Raw genomic sequence first — 19,222 nt, forward strand, 5'->3', positions numbered from 1 at the left:
GACTATATTTGGATCTTGACATTTCTTACTGGTGTAGATCATTACAATACGCATTTATCAAGTAACAAATAGTGTGTTTAGGTCAGGATATTAATTTTAATTACCATGTTTTTATTAAATATCTAAATAGCAAATGTAAATGAATAAGTAAATAAAAGTAAATAGTAAATATATAATACTGTTATAGTGCTAAAATGTATAAATAAAACTAAATGAATAAATAAAACTAAATAGATAATACTAAATAGTAAATGTATGCTACTGATAATGTAAAAATAGTTACCAAACCCCACAAAGACTCCCACTTGCCCCCCAACTGTTGTTTTAATAGCTCCTCAATCTATCCCCATTTAGCAACTAAAACTCAGAAGTACTAAGTACTTAATATCATCTCCTGTAAGCTTTTACACAATAGAGACAGCTTTAGTAAAAATAATATGACAAAAATGAATAGCATTTTGATGTATTTTTTATTATTTAAAAAATTTTTTAACATTTATTTATTTTTGAGAGAGAGAGAGAGAGAGAGACAGAGTGCAAACAGGGGGAGGGGCAGAGAGAGAGAGACACAGAAACCGAAGCAGGCTCCAGGCTCTGTCAGCACAGAGCCCAATGTGGGGCTTGAACTCACAAACCCTGAGATCATCACCTGAAACAAAGTCAGAGGCTTAACCAACTAAGCCACCCAGGTGACTCTCTTTTTTATTATTTGAGAGAGAGAGAGAGAGAGAGAGAGAGAGAGAGAGAAAGAGAGAGAATGTGCGAGTAGCAAAGAGGGGCAGAGGGAAAGAGAGAATCTTAAGCTCTGGGATCATGACCCGAGCCAAAATCAAGAGTTGCACACTCATCTGACTGAGCCCCCCAGGCACCCCTGATATATTATTTTTTAAAGTGATTTATCTATTTATCCTTTCTTAAAGGATTTCAGTATATATGGTCACCGATTTTGGGACCTAGTCTTAAGATTTAAAAGACTTATATCTGTATATTGTACTTTTCTTATAAAATAGTACTTTTGGGTAATGCCATTTGGCATGATTGATTATTTTTATAGAGAAATTTGAAGAACATTTCAGTCCAACATTCCAATTTTTACTTTATTATTTTTATAGTGATTCTAGTATTATTGATAAATTATTAGTGATTAGAATCACTTTAATCTAATGCTAAAATAACTGGAGGGACACCTGGGTGGTTCAGGCAGTTGAGTGTGGGACTCTTGATTTCAGGTCAGGTCATGATCCCAGGGTCAAAGACTGAGCCCTGTGTTGGGCTCTGTGTGCAGCATGGAGCCCGCTTAAGCTTCTCTCTCTCTCTTTCTCTGCCACTTCCCCCACCCACTCACTCATACTCTCTCTAAAATAAAATAAAATAAAATAAAATAAAATAAAATAAAATAAAATAACTGGAAATGTTATATTCCTTAAATAATTTAAAAATAGTTTCTGGGATTAAGGTAAGCTAATGTACTGTGTTCTTTACTAAAAATATGCAGACTTTAAGTACTACTCATCCAGTATTTGTGTCCTTGGGAAATGCTATAATAAATTTGAGTCTCATTTTATTCATCTTTAAAATGAGAATTAAATATGCCTTCTCTTTGCCTTACAAGCATGTCACAAGAATTAATTATATCTTTAAAATATATAGAGTTCTTTACCATTTAAAAGTAAATATAAAAAATATCAAACATATTATCACAACATTGGTAAGAGATTTTTTTTCTTTAAGGTTTGTTGGGAGGTATCATGTGTTGTAGTTTGTATTCTTAATAAAATCTCTTTTATAGAATTTTAAGATCTTTTAGTTTTATCATGTTTCCTTACTTCATATTTGAAAGGAATGCTTTTATGAAAGAAGTTATCATTTGGAGCTAGCTACATCTACTATTCTTGCTAAATAGCACAGCTCTCAAAAACAAAGATTCTTAAATTTAGAGGGTGCCTAAAACATTGGTCCAACTTCTCACTCAGGATGGTATCATCTCTATAACCTGCCTGATAAGTTGCCTTCTAACCCCAATTGGACCTTTACCCAGGGCCACTTCACAGAGCAACGCATTTCATTTTAAAAATGTGGAAATAAACATGCAGTGGAGATCAACAAAGCCAAAAGTTGGTTACTAAAGCCTTATAAAATCGACATGCTTCTGGCAAGATTAACAAGAATAAAAGATGGATGACATAAGCAAACGCTGCTGGAATGAAAAAAAGTGACATAATTACAGCTTTTTTAGAATTGAACAAATAGGATATTGCCAACTTTATATCTATAATTTTGAAAAAATATAAAATGATTAAATTAAGAATTTATGTGAAAAGGAGAAATGTACTTAAGGCTAAATGAAGAAACCTAAGATCTTCGGGCCACAGTGACCTCACAAGGTAAGGCCAACTGAAGAGCCCCTGACTCAGTTTCAAGGAAACTAGGTGACATCTCTGTCTGTGTCTCTGCAACTCAACAGGTTAGTGCTGAAGTCTTAGATTTAAGTTACTGACAAAAATGAATAAAGGTAGCTTGTGATAATGTATTATAAAATAAGTGATAATCTAAAACATTAAGTGTAGGTCAGAATAGGGCTATAAGATGATACTAAACAATTCTAATTCTTACTTTTTCTTAGCTGAGACTTTACTTAAAAATGACTTGAATTATTGACTAGAAGTATTTGGAAAACATGCTTTGAGGAATAGCTGCTTTTCAGCTCTGGTTAATAGCGATGACTGATTGAGCTTCTAATGTTTTAGCAAAAATTTAAAAAGAAACTTATTTGTAAAAGTAAGCACTTTTTAAATTCTGAGAGAATAAAGTAATTCAGAGCTTGGTAACTAGAGTCAATAGATCCAAAGATTTCCATTTTATTTTTTTATTTTTAGAAAGAGACAGAGCGTACAAGTGGGGGAGAGTGTGTGTGGGGAGAGAAAGAGAGAGAGAGAGAGAGAGAGAGAGAGAGAGAGAGAGAGAGTCCGAAGCAAGCTCCACACTCAACGTAGAGCCTAGTGTGGGGCTCGATCCCATGACCCTGGGACCATGACCCTGGGACTGCAACCTGAGCTGAAATCAAGAATCAGATGCTCAACTGACTGAGCCACCCAGGTGCTCCAAAGCTTTCCACTTTAAGCAATTAGATTGTTTTCAGTTTCTTATGAAATTATAGTTATAAAATACGGTTATTTTATTTTCTAAAACATTCTACTATATAACAGTCCTTTGTAGGAGTGTGTGTAAACTCCTTAATTGTTCAGATTTTACTCCTGCCATCAGCATATAGTTAGCTGTAAGCCTTTCAAAAAGAATTATGATACCTTTACGGGAGGATTGTCAGATAAAATACAGGATGCTCAGTTAAATTTGATTTTCAGATAGACAACAAATCATTATTTAGTATAACTATTGCATGGGACATACTTACGGCAAAAAATATTCACTGTTTATGTGAAATCCAAATTTAACTGGGCACTTTTTTTTTGGAGGAGATAAAGCAATTTTATTGTCTTATGTTATACAAACATCTAGGAATACCATATTTGTAGGGAAGAAATAAGTGAACAGTAACTAAGAGGGCAATGGAAATGATTTAAGTCGGATTATTTTTAATGATAATGAATGAGACGAAGACCATTTTGAAGTACGTGTGTGTCTGGCTTCACAGTAGGTTTGTTCCCTGGACAATGCCTGGCATAAAATAAAGGTATTCAACATCTTGTCTGCTCTATTGGCTCTTGAGATCTCGTCTGAGATCTTGGAGAAAAGCAATGCATTCCTGGTGCTCCAGGGCTGTGCTGAGCTCCATCAACTCACCGGCAAAAGTGTTATCCACACCTCCGCCTGCCACGAAATCCATCAGGTAGTCACTATAAGGCCCAGTCCAGAGAATCAGTGTTGAATGTGTAATTCATGTCCTTCCACACAGACTTGCCGTGGACTGAAAGCTCACCTCCCTGAGGGAGAAAATGTCATTCTCCTTCTCCTTGCCCAGCCTCATCTTCTGGATAGTGACAGTCCAGGAATAGGGCCTTCTTACCAACATTCTTTATAACTTCAACCACAAAATTAGGAGCGGACGTCAATTCAGGTTCCTGTTGTTCAACCTTCTGCCCTAGGGAGGGCTCCTCCTCCCCATCAAATGTCGGTGGGATGCTATTGTTAATGTTGAAAGTGACTGATCTTTTCTCCAGTAACTTTCCACACTAATTTGGCTGGTGTCCCATTCACTTCCAGCTCCCAACCTCCAGACATCTTGGGGAGGTACTTAATTCTTCTCTATCTTCTTTTTCTCCTTAATTTCATCATTCAGGAATGCAACAAAAGCTTTTTCTTCCTGGGTGTGCTGTCGCACCGCAGAGGCTGGATGGTGGGGTGGGTGCCGCGCGGAGCCTGGTGACAGCTGACCCAGTGCGAGGAGCAGTGAGGGGCACATGGCCCAGCAGGGGCAGAATACTGTTGGCAGACCTGTGGGAGTGAAGGTTGACCCAGGCTGAAGATCCCAGCCTGCCCCGCCACAAGTCCAGCCCCTGGGCATCCTGTATTTTTATTTATTAAACCTGACAATCCTATTTTCTAAGTGTTGGTTTTCCAAGAAATGTAATGGATGGTTCTTTCTCAGATTTAACATTGCATAATTCCTACCTGTTACAGTTAGACTTTTTTTTGTAGTGTACAATCATTTCTTATTTATTCATAATTCAAACCTTAGAACAAAGAATATCATACTAACTGGGGACACCTGGCTGGCTCAGCCGGTAGAGCCTGTAACTCTTCATCTCCGGGGTGTGAGTTCCCAGCCCGAGGCTGGATGTGGAGGTTACTTAAAAATGAAATCTTTATTAAAAAAATAAAGTAAAAACCTCAACATCTTGATGAAAAATAGCATACTAATTTATCACCATTTTATTGATGCAGAAACTAAAAATTACAAAATAATTTTCCAAACTTTCCTCCAGATATGGGATTATGAATTATCACTAATAAAACTCTAATTGTAAAATACTAGCTTCACTGAATTCCTTGACTTTGAAGTTTGAAGAGATGCTAATGCTGAAATAACTAGGTAATGTATTGGTTTTTTGCTAGACTTCTACAGTCAATGTCAGTTGAAGCACAGAACTCATGAATGGAAGGATTGTATTCCAAAGCTACTATTAGCATGTTCTACCAACTCACTTTTTAAATTCCTCAACTTCCCCTAACATTATTTAAAAAAAAAAAAAAGTGGCATATTTCAGAAAGGATGGGAAGGAAGCTCTTGTGTATTGAAATAATGTTAGCAATAACTCATCTTGTTCTATAGCATTGGCAGATTGCAAAATTTATAACATGCATAAGAATCATGCCTGGAGCTATGAGGCAATACTTAATCCAAATCAAAATATATAGAAAGTAGCCTCACATTTTCTAGATGTAACACTATGCTTTAGTAACATTTCAAACAAAAGGCACGGATGTCATAAATAGTTCCCATGCAGTCAGGGAATTCAGAGGTTAAAACTGATAATGTTTGTATATCATTCCATTTGCACCCTCAGAAAGAACATCTTAATTCCATTATCATGTTTTTATTCTAAAGATAACTATGTATCCAGTCAGTCCATTCCCAGATCTTTGTATGAGAATATTTGTTCTTGCTGACCAAAGTAATCCACCTTATTTATTATAACAGAAAACTTTAAAGTTCTAGAATATATATACTACCCAGGAATTTTTTCATGCTTATTTATTTTTTATTATTTTGAAGTTTTTATTTATTTTGAGAGAGAGACAGCGAGCATGAGCACACAAGTAGGGAAGGGGCAGAAAGACAGGGTGAGAGAGTGAATCCCAAGAAGGCTCTGAGCCATCAGCACAGAGCCCCAGGTGGGGTTCAAACTCATAAACCATGATATCGTGACCTGAGCCTAAATCAAGACTCCAATGCTTAACTAACTGTGCCAACCAGGCGCCCCTAAAATGTTTATTATTTTTGAGAAAGAGAGAGAGAAAGAGAGTGCACACACACGCAAGTGGGAGAGGCAGAGAGAGAGAGGGAGACAGGATCCAAAGCAGGCTCCACACTAACAACAGACAGTCTAATATGGGGCTTGAACTCATGAACCGTGAGATAGTGATCTGAGTGGAAACCAACAATCAGACACTTAACTGACTGAGCCACCCAGGTGCCCCTGAAATTTGTACAGTAGTTCCTGTAAATATATAATCATATAAGAACACACCAAGGAAAATCACCTTACACAAGTCTTGTCTTCTACCTAGGTATCTTGTGATGTCTGATAAATATTATATAATTAAAAAAATTTTTTTAAATGTTTATTTATTTTTGAGAGAGAGATTGTGAGCTGGGGAGGGGCAGAGAGAGAGGGAGACACAGAATCTGAAGCAGGCTCCAGGCTCTGAGCTGTCAGGGCCTGACGTGGGGCTCAAACTCAAAACTTCGAGATCATGACCTGAGGCAAAGTCGGACGCTTAACCGACTGAGCCACCCAGGCGTCCCTGTCTGATAAATATTATGAACCCAGAAGAAAATATTTCAGTCAACAGTGATCTGCACAGCTCCTTCTAGTATCTTTTTTTTCAAATACCTTTTTAATCAAAGCTGCCTGACTACCCTACTAGGCATTCTGCTCAGTCTGTTAATGAAATAGGTATTATTTTCCTCATTCACATATAAAAAAAGACTCAAAGTTGACACACTCAAATATGTACAATTGATTTATAATTCCACCCCTTTCTGCTATCCTATCACATTTTCCCACTTCTACCACAGTCACCAGAGCAAAATAGTTAAAGTAGCCAATAATTAATGTTCAAAAAAAAAAACCCATGCCTGACGTGTACTAGATATAGTAACTTCTACACACTAGCTGGACTTTTGGTAGTGTGTTCTTTATATCATATTATCCATATGCCAAATACACACTTTCGAGTTATTTTCCTTGACTGACTGCCTTTGATATCCAGGTAATTTTCCCCCTTGTAAGTAGGAGGAAATATGCAGTGTAATTAATTTAGCTGCAAATCCCTCATAGAATGGACCTTGATAGGTATAAGAGAAATCCTATTCAACTTAACATTATTCTATATAGTTTTCAGAATGTCTGTGTGGTTCTGTGGTCCTCTAGTAGGCAGATTATTCATAAAAACCGATCACATTTTAGAGCACCTTTGTTCTTGGTTTGGTCAAGGGTGGCTCACTCCAGAATGCATCTGGATTTCTGATCATCTTTAAATTTTTGTTTTGCCTTTATGACCTTCATATTTCTTGGATGAAACTGGAAACATTAACAACCTCAAAGTCTCCCCAAGCTAAAGTAGGTCTTTTGGGATTAGACAGGCTTAGGTGGCCAGTACCTTAGACCTAGGATTTAGAGATGGGAAATGATATTCGGCATGATGTTTATATAATAATATTAATGTTCTGTGGACTACCCCAGTTTTTTTTCTCAACGTGTTATCCCTACAGCAAAGTAACTGCAATGTTACTAACAATAATAAAATAGAAAAAAATAACTTTTGCTCTTAGTTTTGCCACTTCGCTGGTATTACATCCTCAGGGAAGTCATTTGCTTCATTTTCCAGAACAGTAAAATAGAGATCTAACTGTCTATCTCTGCAAACTCAAAAGACTCAAACTAGACTCAGTGAATGAAAGCACTTTGCAAGGTGCTATAATGTGAAGTTTGTTCAATAGTCCGTATACATACATCCAATATAATTTTTTTTTAATTTTTTTTTCAACGTTTATTTATTTTTGGGACAGAGAGAGACAGAGCATGAACGGGGGAGGGGCAGAGAGAGAGGGAGACACAGAATTGGAAACAGGCTCCAGGCTCTGAGCCATCAGCCCAGAGCCTGACGCGGGGCTCGAACTCACGGACCGCGAGATCGTGACCTGGCTGAAGTCGGATGCTTAACCGACTGCGCCACCCAGGCGCCCCCAATATAGTTTTTAATGCAAGGAGCTTGATTACTCAACATGAACGGAAAGAAAAAGAACTCAGACTCATTATAGAGTTAAGGAAATCAAAGATTCAACAGTTGAATGACTTGACCAAGGTCATCACAGGCACAAAAAGCCAGGAGCTCCCAGCTTGGAGCAGGAAGACTTCTGCTCTACAGACCAGGCCTTAACCAAAACACAGTTGGCTCCCATTCTTTAAGAAAAGGGTTTCCTTACCCCTTATTGGATGCTTATCTTGCCTTCACTGAATGCTTATTCTCTGCAGAAATAGCAACTGTCCTAATGTTACCTAGATAGTGAGTGTCCAAGCCAGGGATGTGAACCCAAATCTGTCTGGCTCCAGAGACTGAGCTCTTAACTGCTGTGGTACTTAGTTAACCACACACATTCTCAGCTTCCCAAGAGAAAAGGCAAAGAAGTTGGATGCAGAGTCCTGACAGAATGAAATATGCTGAGACTTGTGAGGTTTTATGTCTGGAAAGACAGAGTCAGTGACTGCCTTGGTGAAAGTTGTATATTTTGAGATATGTGGAAACCAACAAGCAGTTAAGAGTTTACCATGTTCCTTAAGAGAGAAAAGTAGCTCCCAGCTATCTTTAGAATCCAATAGGCAATAGTAAAATGCTAGATACAAAGATTTAGTTAATTGTATTACATCAAATAGATATAATTTAAATTTACTTTTTGTTCCTTAGCCTGTTTTTGTTTTTTAAGAAAAGAGCGTAAACATCCATATAAGAATGGTGTTTAAATTGTAAATCACAAGGTTACTTTGAAACAGAGCTGATACTTAAATGACATAAAAGGGCTCACTGTTTTCCAATGAATAAGACAATTACTGCCAACCAATGATAGAATTGTAGAATCCCTAGAAGCAGAAATTCATTTTGACAAAAGGACATCTTAAAGAGGCAATAAGAAAATAGATTTTAGGCAACTTTGTTGCTATATCAGACTCTGTAGCTTGGAATTTGGATGGGCACTGAAAACTGCCCTCCTGTGTGCCTGTAGTACTAAATATTTCACATGTCTGCATGCCCATGCATGCTTCCAGAGGCCTCACCTCTATCCCGGAATGTGTGCATTGTAAAAAAAAGAGTCTTCACTTAGAAATGCATGTGATAATATAGAAATACAGTTTAATTTATTATAAGAGACACAGCATACTAAACTCAGGCATTTCTTCTTTTGATAATTAGGATTGAAAAAATGTTTAATTTTATCTGTTGGAAGAGAGGTAAGGGATCCTGCAGTGATTATTAATTCATAAATATGTAATTTACTTGGCAATTCTATGCTAAGAAAATAGCACAATGATCTTCTAAGTTTCAAAATATAAAATATAAGTTAAAAGCTCATTAAAATTGACAAGAAAGTATATTTATTTCAGTACTTTTAGTTTCTAGAGTGGTTGGTTATAAATGACCCCCCCCCAAAAGATAAATGATTTAACAAGATATAATTCCAAACATATGGCCATGAAGTGTACATTTACATTTTTTTAAATAAATAGTACCATTCTTATTTTCTTCACACTCTGATACAAGTAAATGTCAAACTTCATTGAGGAAAAATAGGAATTTACTGATATTTTAGAAATGTTATAGCCAAATATGACTTCCTTCCTCTGTTTAACAGTATATAAAAAATATAAAATCCTCCAAGCCCACAAACCCTCCAAGAACAGACTTGTGATCTACAATACTTAAAGAGGAAACATGTATGAAATACTTAATATAATTATTATATTACCATTTCATTTGAGTATTTATTTCACAAATTAAAAATTTTATGAACATTCTTCACACAAGAAATGGCTATGAATACCATGGTTATTAAAAACTATATAAATAATACAACCTTTAGTTACTGTATCTGCTTCTATTTTTTTTTTTTAAGTAAGCTCTATGCTCAATATAGTGCTTGAACTCACAACCCTGAGATCAAGAGTTGCATGCTTCACCAACCACACCAGCCACACGCCCCTGTATTTGCTTTTAAATAAATGTAATTAACAATTGTTCTGGAAGTAATTTCAATGGACAAAACTAACCTGTTTTATTATAATCACATACATTAGACATCATACAAACATGCAACCATTTTTAAACTTAATCATTTTTACATATTCCTGCAAATGCTTTTGTCTTCAATGCAAAGAGAAAAAGTGTTCAATAAAAATGAGAATTTTTCATAGGATAGCTATCTTGTGATAGATAGCTATCTTATGATATGCCTGAAGTAAAAAAACCCCAATATTTCAAAAACATATATATCTATCGAATTTATTTTCACCTATGAATCTATTGGTGGGCAGTCTGAATGTGAAAGGCATTAAAATAAGAAATAAGAATAAGAGAGGCAGGAAAAGCAGATATGCTAATGATAAAGATAAAGACAGTAGTGACTAAGTAGAAAATCTGACTAGGATTCCTGGCTGCCAGAGAAAAAAAAAGGATTTGGGTACTTTAGGATAAAGCTCTCTCATGAAGTATTTGTATGGAAGACACTGGCTCGTAACAAGACTTTCTATGTTTTAAGTCAGGTAGGAGTACTCTGTAAATGATAAAAAAAAAAAAAAAAAAAGAAAGAAAGAAAAAAAAGAAAAGAAAGCAAAAAAAACCTATATGAAGATAAAATGATAATAAACTATTTTTGTATATATTTCAGACTTGAGAATAAAGTCCTGACTTTTGGCTCCCTGTTGTCATCAATAAACTCTCATAAAGACCTTAAAAGAAATTTTTTTAAAAAGACATGCTTGCCTGAGTTGAAAGAGCTTCCGTGAAATTCAAAGTCTGAAGAGGTTCATTAAAGTTGAACACTACCTTACAACATCTCTGATCTTGCTGTGCAAAAGCTCACACACACACACATATACACAATCTAGGATGATATAAAAGAAGCACTTTCTTTAGGCAGTATTATGCAAAAGTGAAGTTCATAGGAAGATATTTACTACCTCTGAAGTATGGTTTAAATAAATCTTTCCAATGGCACTTATACTTGAATAAAAACATACTTAAACATTAAAAAAGCTTGTCATTGTCCCAATTCGTTTAAAAGATATTTAGACAAATCCAATTTTAAGTCTCCAACAATTTTTGCATTGCCCACTTTAAACAGTGTGTGCTTTTTATATAGCATATACGTATTTATTAAGTATGTAAAACTTTTTCCCTTTTAATACTCTCCAGCAGAAATTTGAAACCTAAATTATCATTCAAAGAGATATACAGCTAAATGTATCTTCTTTCTACCTGGTGATTTTGAAACCAACACCATCAGGTAGGTGACCACACATGGAGAATAAGTCTTCTCTCCCTAGAGGGACAAACTCACTATCTGTTCCATTTAAAATGGTCTGCCAATTCTTTTGAATTGAAAAGGCCTTTCCCGGTTTAAGGTCCCACTTGCCTCTTATAATTGCCCTGAGGAATGGAGTCTAAGGATCTCTTTACTCCTTCATTCATTCCACGCATATTTGTGAGGAGCCTCCTGAGTTCTGGGCAACCCTTTCAGGACATAAAGGATAAGACATAGCCTCTCAAGTTCACTGCCGAACCCCCCCCCCCCCCCCCCGCCCCCAAACCTTGTTACTGTATAACTGAAAAACTGAAAATATCATATGGGGCTCTTGCCCCACCTAACAAAATTTACTGGGGGCTAAGGGGCTAATTCTATTTGTGCAGTTAGGAAGGTCTTTCAGATGAGAAAATACCTAAGTACATGTATTAAAAAAGGTTGAATGGAATGAAGGAGGAGGATTTCCAAACAGAAAGGAATTAACTAAAATTTTGGAAACTCGGGTAATTTTGCAATAGTTTAGCATAACCAGAGGGAAGGATTGAGAGGAGGTAGTTTATAGCAACTACGATTACTGTTTTATTAATAAACTATGCATATAATTAGCAGGCTCTAGGGATCTAGGTTAGTACCATATGAGCTCTAGCCTATTAGTGATTTGGAAAGTTGTCAAACATGATTATACCTAAGGAAGGCTAAGTGATGCTTGGCAATCCAGGATACTTCAGTCCTGTGCCCCTTCATCTTCATACTCAACTTTCATGATTGCAGCAGCAAGAAAGAGAGCATAAAGTCAAGCACTGGCCTTTAGGTGATTCCACCAGGAAATGAAACATTTCATGTCTGCTCACATTTACTTATTCAAACAAGTTACATCACCATACCTAATTTCAGTGGTGTGGAGAGTGTAATCCTCCCCTATGCCTAAAACTAGAAGTTGGACAGGAAAAATTGGTGAGCATTGAAAATGCCTTCAGCAGTTATGAAACGTTAGGAAAATGTTTTATGTTTCAGGTTAGACTAATGGAGTCAGTATTATTAGCATGTCATAAATTAAGGCTGAAACTAATTAATGTTTAATCTTGATTTTGTGATTGAAAGTTATAGACTTCAGTTTCACTGTTACTGAATGCTTGCATTACTGTCTGTGCAAGCAACTGTAAAAGTCATTTAGAGGCATGATTGATTCATGAAATTCTTTAACTTGAGTTGTTTAGAGACTAAAATGCAACTTTTTCTGATATGGTTTCAATATCTTAATAGGCCACTTTTTTCCCTTTCCATATGTAAAGATACATTGAAAGGAATGTATTATGCGCAGAAAGGAATACATAGAATGACTGCCCACAACATACAAATGGCATATTGTTAGGTATTTAGTATGTCAGTTTCAGCAATCTTTTTGATTTCTGCAATGCTTAAATAATAAGGGGCATTTAGTCAAGCATTGGTTTTACATATCTGTTTAATTTTTGCCACCTGTCAAACGTTATCCTATCACTAGGGTGAAGAGGCTAAGATTTGTTACTTGATGCTAATACCACAGCACAGGCCTCCTGTAGGAGGCCTTTTTCACCTAGTCTTTTCGTTATTCTATTGAAATATTTTTACTCTTAAACTTAATTTCACATTTTTCTGAAAGCAAGCTTTTGAACCCATCAGAAATGTCTTACATCTTACAACAACTGACGCTTACAATATACGAGATAAGCAAATATACCTGTTTGTCAGGTGTAAAGAATCATCTACAGAGCATGCACGTGGTAACTAAAATGTACAAACAAGCACGCAGCTGTGTCTGTGATTCTTTTATTCCCGTAAAATTCCAAGAGGGGAATAAAATATATCATTTGTTCTAGATTATCGTCAGACACTATTTTCCAGTCCTGATGTCACAGCTGTTATATGCTTAAAAAGAAGGAAAGAAAGAAATATACTTCTGAAGACGGGGCAAGCTTAAACCTGCCACTGCTTAGAAAAATCAGTCACAGGTGCGCTTTTAACCGAATAGCAACGTTAGAGGTCAAGTTGGAGCTAAAAAAAAAAAAAAAAAACAAAACCGCGCTGGACGTGAAAAGTCGAACCGCCGGGAGGGCACGCTGCAGGCTCCGTTCGGCGAGTTTCTCTCCGCACTTCCGCGGCAGCCGGGATCCTCCCCTCCAGTCCTCACCGGGCAGGTACCTACCCTTCCTCCCCACCTGTCCGGCTCCCCGCGCGCCCGGCTTCCCGAAGCAACGCCCTGGCGACGGGACTGGGAACTCTCGGCGTGGGAGTTACCTTTCCGTTCGGCTTCCCCAGAAAGACCCCAAAGACCCGAAACCTGGGCGGGGGTGGGGTGGGCGGAGGGAAATTCCTACCCGGCCCTCGGCACCCCCCTCCGCCCCCAGTTTTTGTCCCCGGTTCGCTGCCTTTCTCGCTCCGATGCAGCCGAGCCTCACTACCACTTCTAGGTGGCCGTCCGGCGGAGGCGGTGGCGAGCTCCGGGGCTCTGGACAGGGAAATGGGGCAGGGTGAGTGAGCCGGCTCGGGGAAGGCCCCGCGGCGCCAAGCGAGCGTCCGACACCCTGCCCGCGGGGCGGGGGAGGCGCTGCCTCGGCCTGGGAGAGGCTGCCACCCTCTCCTCCTTCAAGTCCTGGCTTGAGAGACCAACTGCGAGCGCGCGCTCCGGGGGAGGGAAGAGTGGGAGAGGAAGCCGCGGGAGAGAACAGGCGCGCTACTGTCTCCTTCTGAAAAGAAAGTAGGAGCCCTGGGTGGGAAAAGAGGAATTAGCTCTCTCAACTTTTCGTCGCGAAAAGTTTTCCCAGGGCGTTCTGTTTGTGCAAACTCGGCCGGGGGGGGGGCCGGAGACGCGCTGCCGGCGTGGCGGCTGCCCCTGCGAGCCGCGCTTCTCGCCCCGCTCCTCCTCCTTCCAGCCTGGGCTGCTCCTCTCCCGCCCCGAGAGGCGCCAAATGGCTACCCAGTAAGCCCCACGGGGCGGGGGCTGCAGCGCCGCCTCCCACCGCCGCAGCTGCGGGCGGCCGCTAGGACCCGAGGCGGGGGCGCCCGCGGGCTCGGAGCCGCGGCCCGCAGGTGGAAGCGCACCCGGGAGGCGGGCCGGCCCGGGGCTGGGGGGCTCGGGCGGGCTCTCGACGCGCGGCCCGCCCCGCTCAGGCCTCGGGTAGGCGTGCGTCCCGCCCTGACCGGCCGGCCTCTCCCACTCTAGTAGTGACACGCCGCCTCGGAGCTGGAGCCCGCGCAGAGCCCCGCAGGGCGATGGACAGCAGAGCCCCCCGCGCGCAGGACGCCCTGGCGGCGCTCCCGCCGCCCGCCGCCCCAGCAGGGTAAGCCGCGAGCGCCGCGCCGCCGGGTCTCCGGGGAGGGCGAAGGCGGCAAGGCCGCAGCGCGTTTACCTGGCTGGCAACTCGCTGCCCTGCCAGCTGCCTGACTCACTGGCCGAGGGATAGGCAGCTCAGGAGGCTGTTTCCTCCCGGCCTCCTTGGAGGCCGTCTGGGCTGGGGAGGGGGGACGGGGGTTCTGGTAGTTTTGATTCCTTTCCTACTGGGGCTGCGCTGAGCTGCTGAAGGGCAGCCGAATGCCGGGAACTGAGTGAGTGAGGAGTCCTGGAGCAAAAATAGTAACAAAGAGCCCCTTGTTTGGGGCTCTGGAAGAGCGGCGGACGATACCTGTGAGTGAGCTCTTGGGAAGGGGGAAAAAAGTTTCCTTGGCTGAGGGCTGAGGCCCAGGCAGGTGAGCAGTGTCAAAGTGACGGTAAGGAAGGGGCTTTCTGCAAGCAGTGGAGGGCAACGGGAGGGTGTGCCAGCTGTCAGCCCGCATGACAGTTCCGGGACCGGCTGCGTGAGCGGCTGTGATTGGGGGTGTGTGTGCCTGTGGCCAATTGCTGGTGCCAAAGCCTAGCGCTAAGTCAGACTGCAAACAACGATACTTTTCTTTGTGTCCTCACGTGTTTGAAGAGAGATTGGAGGGGGAATGGGCTGTCACATGGTGAGTTAATATTAAATGAAGCGTGTCTTCCTGCCAGATATGCTAATCACCTTGCTAAGCATTTGGGTAAACAGTAATGAGAACAGGTAGTTCTGCAAGAGATGGGGAGAACCTGAAAATAACCTTAGTCTCGGTAAACAGGGAAGGCTTAACTTAGGTGCTCCTTGAGCTTCTGAAGTGGGAACCCCTTTGATGTAGTGTAACTTTTCCTACATATATTCCCGCAACTCAAATTTCCTTTCTGATAGTTAATCTGAAGGCAGCAATGTCCTAAAGGGAAGACAAAGATTCCAGAAAAGAAACGTTAAGGAAAAATCGACTTTGTAACTAATGAATGGGAGTTGTGCAGTTTTCTTAAATCAGTTTCCTGATTTAAGAGAAGTCATTTTTCCCTGGAACATGACAGGCGTTTCCTTAGAAGCAAGTCACAGCATGTTTATTCATCAGAGACCATGCGAACGTTGGCAGTTGTCTAGAGGAAACATGGAGAAGTCTCAAAGCAACATGACTAATATAGAAGATTTTTAATATAATGCCTACGTGGAGGAAACATAACATGTAGTGTATGAATTAATTCTTTCATTTTGTTTGAATGATCTTCTCCCCTCTGCAAATAGCCCTATTACTCTTGACTTCCGTTCCCATTTTCCCAGTGTTTTCATTGTTCAGTGTAATATATATTCTTCCATATATTCCATATATATGTGAGTAAAGAAATATACTGGTAGAAAGATATCAATCATAAAAGCATAGGGACTACAGAGATATGTAAACTGAACAGGAGACAACTTTCAGGAATACAGAAATGTATTTGGGTGCCACAAAATAAGATAGTATTAAACTGGTGGGTTTGAAAATGGATAAGGTTAAGGTAGAATTAAAAAATCATATGCATATACACAAAATACATGTACTTGTCAGAAATCAATACTTCTGAGTAAAATAGAGATCAGATGGCTTTGGGATGAAGAAGTGCAAAGAGCTGTCTAGTGATAAGCACGACTGTAATTAAGATGCTTCAGAGAATATTTAAATATTTGAGAATTTAAAATAATTCTTGAAAATAACGTATAAAACTGCGTTTTTTAATTCTTCAACTATGAAGAAAATACTTTTAAGGAATTTTACCCTCCTCTCCTAATTGAATGAGGGATATCTGCAAAAATGTTTCAACATCTTATCTAGAGTAACATGCCCCACTGTATCATTTTACTTTGCATTCTATTTAAAGAAGTTATCAATATCTGCAAAATATAAATGTAAAAAAAAATTATCTTTTTTCATTTTTCTATCTTGTCCCTTGGTATATTCCAAGTGCCTATTATGTAATATTTGTTGAATATTCAGTATTGCTTTTTTTCCTCAAAAACCCCAGCACATTAAAAATGATTTAATTGTGGGGGGAAAAATCTTAGATATGGGTTTACGGGAGGTAGTAAGGAGCAGTCTCAATATGTTATAATTATTAGATTTGGGAAGTACATTCCTTACTATAAAACTAGTTAAACCATGACTCATGACTCCAATAATCTATGAGGCCTACTTTAGTCCTCCTTGGATATCCTTGCTCTAAAGAATCCCTCTGTAATTTTCAAAGTTTTACATTGTAACAGATCATTTTAAAGAAATCTAGTGCAACTCTGCATTTTACAAATGAGAATCTGAAGCCCAGAGACACTGAGTGGCTTTGCTGAAGTCCTAGAACACGTGAGTGGCAAAACGAGAAGGAAAACCCAGGACTTAGTTGCTGAGTTCAATGCATTATTATTTTTGTTATTTGTTTTTTGTTTTTTCTCTTTTCCTGACCACTGTAAGATACATTCATTAAAGTTCAAAGAATCAGCTTGGGTACATTATCTTTAGAACTGCTAGCTAGTGCTTGTGTTTTATGCAGGATAAGTTATACTTGCCCTGACCGATACCTTTTTGTTTGTTTGTTTGTTTGTTTTTTGCTTAACTCCTTGAAATTTAAATGTCAAAAGTGTAGTTGACCTTGCTTTGAAGGACCTTAATGCTTTGATTCTGAAACAAATTTTCAGGAATGGACAGGGGTAAAAAACCTACTTGATAATTTTGCAGCTAAAACGTGTACAAATTAAATGATTTAGCAGCTGCTTGCTTAAGCTTTTATTTGGATGCATTGTTGGTTCTAAAGTTTTACTGATTGTACATACTGAATTCTTGTTGGCTAACATTTATTGACTGCTTACAGGTTGAATGCCTTAGCTGAGGTTTCAACAAGAGAATTACCTGGAGATCTTTAAAATTAATACCCATGCTCACACCTACTACTTACTCTGATTTTATTTGACCTGGGCTGGGACAAGGTGTGGAGAGGTTTAAAAATGCTGTTCCAGTGATTGTAATGTGCTACCAGATCTGAGAGCTATTGATTAAGTAGGTTTCAACATCTGAGATGGAGGTGAAGCCATGAGTGGAATGGGGGCTTCTATTAATCATTTTTAGGGAACTCAAGATCCTCACTTTCAGCTTTAGTTTTTTTTTTTTTTTTTAAGATTACATTTAGATAATTTATACTAAATAATAGTATACTATTAAATAAATAAAATATTTGCTACTCCTTTTTGAGGAAGTATATTAACTCCATTTTGCAGTTGTGGAAACTGAGTCTCAGAGAGCTAAACTAACATACTCAAAGACACACCACTAAAAGGGATGAATGAGTAACAGAAACAAGATCTGATCCCCAAACCTGTGTTCTTCCTCCATAGGTATGTTGGCACCCAATGTTTGCCACTGTGGATTACACTGAATGGGAATGGCTAAAGAGTATTTTATTTAGAGTGGCTTCATAAAGTGTCCTGTCTTCATTCTTTTTAAAATCACATTTGTATTTTAAAAACTCCCACAATTTCTAATGCCCATGAAAACCCCCAGTGCCTAGAATTTAAAATGAACATAAGGGTGCCTGGGTGGCTCAGCTGGTTAGGCATCTGACTCTTGGTTTCGGTTCAGGTCATGATCTCACAGTTGTTTTTGAGTTCAAGGCCCATGAAGGGCTCTGAGCTGACAGCAGAGCCTGCTTGATATTCTGTGTCCCACTCTCTCTCTAAATAACAAGCAAACATTAAAAAAAAAAATAAAGTGAACACAAATATTTGGTTTCTGTCTTCAAAATAATTAAATTTTCATGTGTTTGGATGATTTAATTTAACTCAGTAAACTTTTGTCATGTGATAAGCTGCTTATTTTTGCTATTAGGTAGTTATTAAAAATTTAGTGTAAATTCGAAGGTGGGTATTTTTGATTACCAAATAAGAAAAATAAAACTAAGTCAATACTAGACTTCTCATCCAAAGTCTAATTTCCTTTAAATGTGTTAGAGTATATTGAATAATATTATGACCTTATTACAGTATTGAAATGCCAGGTGTATTTATATAATATAAATGCCCAAGCTTCATGTTATTGAGACAACTGCTTTCATTTAACTAATTAGTCAACACTTGTAAGCCCTTACTTTATATAAAACACATTTTTATAGGCACTAGGAGATTGGCCCCTGATGTTAAGAGCTTTACCAAAGAAATTCTCTGTAACTATACAGGATAAAAAGGAATATGATGTTAATATAGAAATGGTACTTTTTTTTTTTTTTTTTAACTGAAGCTTAAATCACTGATCAGCAAACTGTGGCCAAGCAAACTAAGTCCAGAAGGCTGAAATGCTGAAATGGGCCCTTCACCTATTTTTTTTTTAACTGCAATTTCTTTCTTTCTTTTTTTTTTTTTTTTTTTTTGGTGGTAAAATACACATAACAAGATTTATCTTAAACATTTTCAAGTGTACAGTTCAGTGGTAAATTCATATTGTTGTAAAATCAGCACTACCATCCATTTCCAGAACTCTCTTGTTATAGAACTGTAACTCCATACCTGTTAAACATAGCTCCCACACTCCTGTCCCTGAAAGCCCCTGTCAGCCACCATTTTACTTTCTGTCTGATTTTGACCACTCTAG

General features: G+C 38.8%; 1 protein-coding gene and 1 pseudogene across 12 annotated transcripts in view; one reads left to right on the top strand and one right to left on the bottom strand.

Annotated features, from left to right (window-relative positions):
• Window positions 1-3,712: 3,712 nt before the first annotated feature.
• LOC125171625 (complement component 1 Q subcomponent-binding protein, mitochondrial-like) lies at window positions 3,713-4,522 on the bottom strand (annotated as a pseudogene).
• Window positions 4,523-13,156: 8,634 nt separating this feature from the next.
• The window catches only part of COBLL1 (cordon-bleu WH2 repeat protein like 1), a 171,782-nt gene continuing 165,716 nt past the window's right edge, over window positions 13,157-19,222 (top strand). For 9 of the 12 annotated variants that reach the window (XM_047869124.1, XM_047869131.1, XM_047869125.1 and 6 more), the window contains exon 1: window positions 13,157-13,437. In XM_047869124.1, the coding sequence (XP_047725080.1) occupies window positions 13,166-13,437 (272 nt within the window). In that variant the 5' untranslated portion in view covers window positions 13,157-13,165. Of the gene's footprint in view, window positions 13,438-13,467; window positions 13,771-13,856; window positions 13,998-14,462; window positions 14,581-19,222 lie in introns of those variants that run through there. The other 3 variants (XM_047869134.1, XM_047869129.1, XM_047869135.1) reach the window with 3 other exon arrangements.

Source organism: Prionailurus viverrinus, chromosome C1 (assembly GCF_022837055.1).
Source record: "Prionailurus viverrinus isolate Anna chromosome C1, UM_Priviv_1.0, whole genome shotgun sequence".
Lineage (NCBI taxonomy): Eukaryota > Metazoa > Chordata > Mammalia > Carnivora > Felidae > Prionailurus > Prionailurus viverrinus.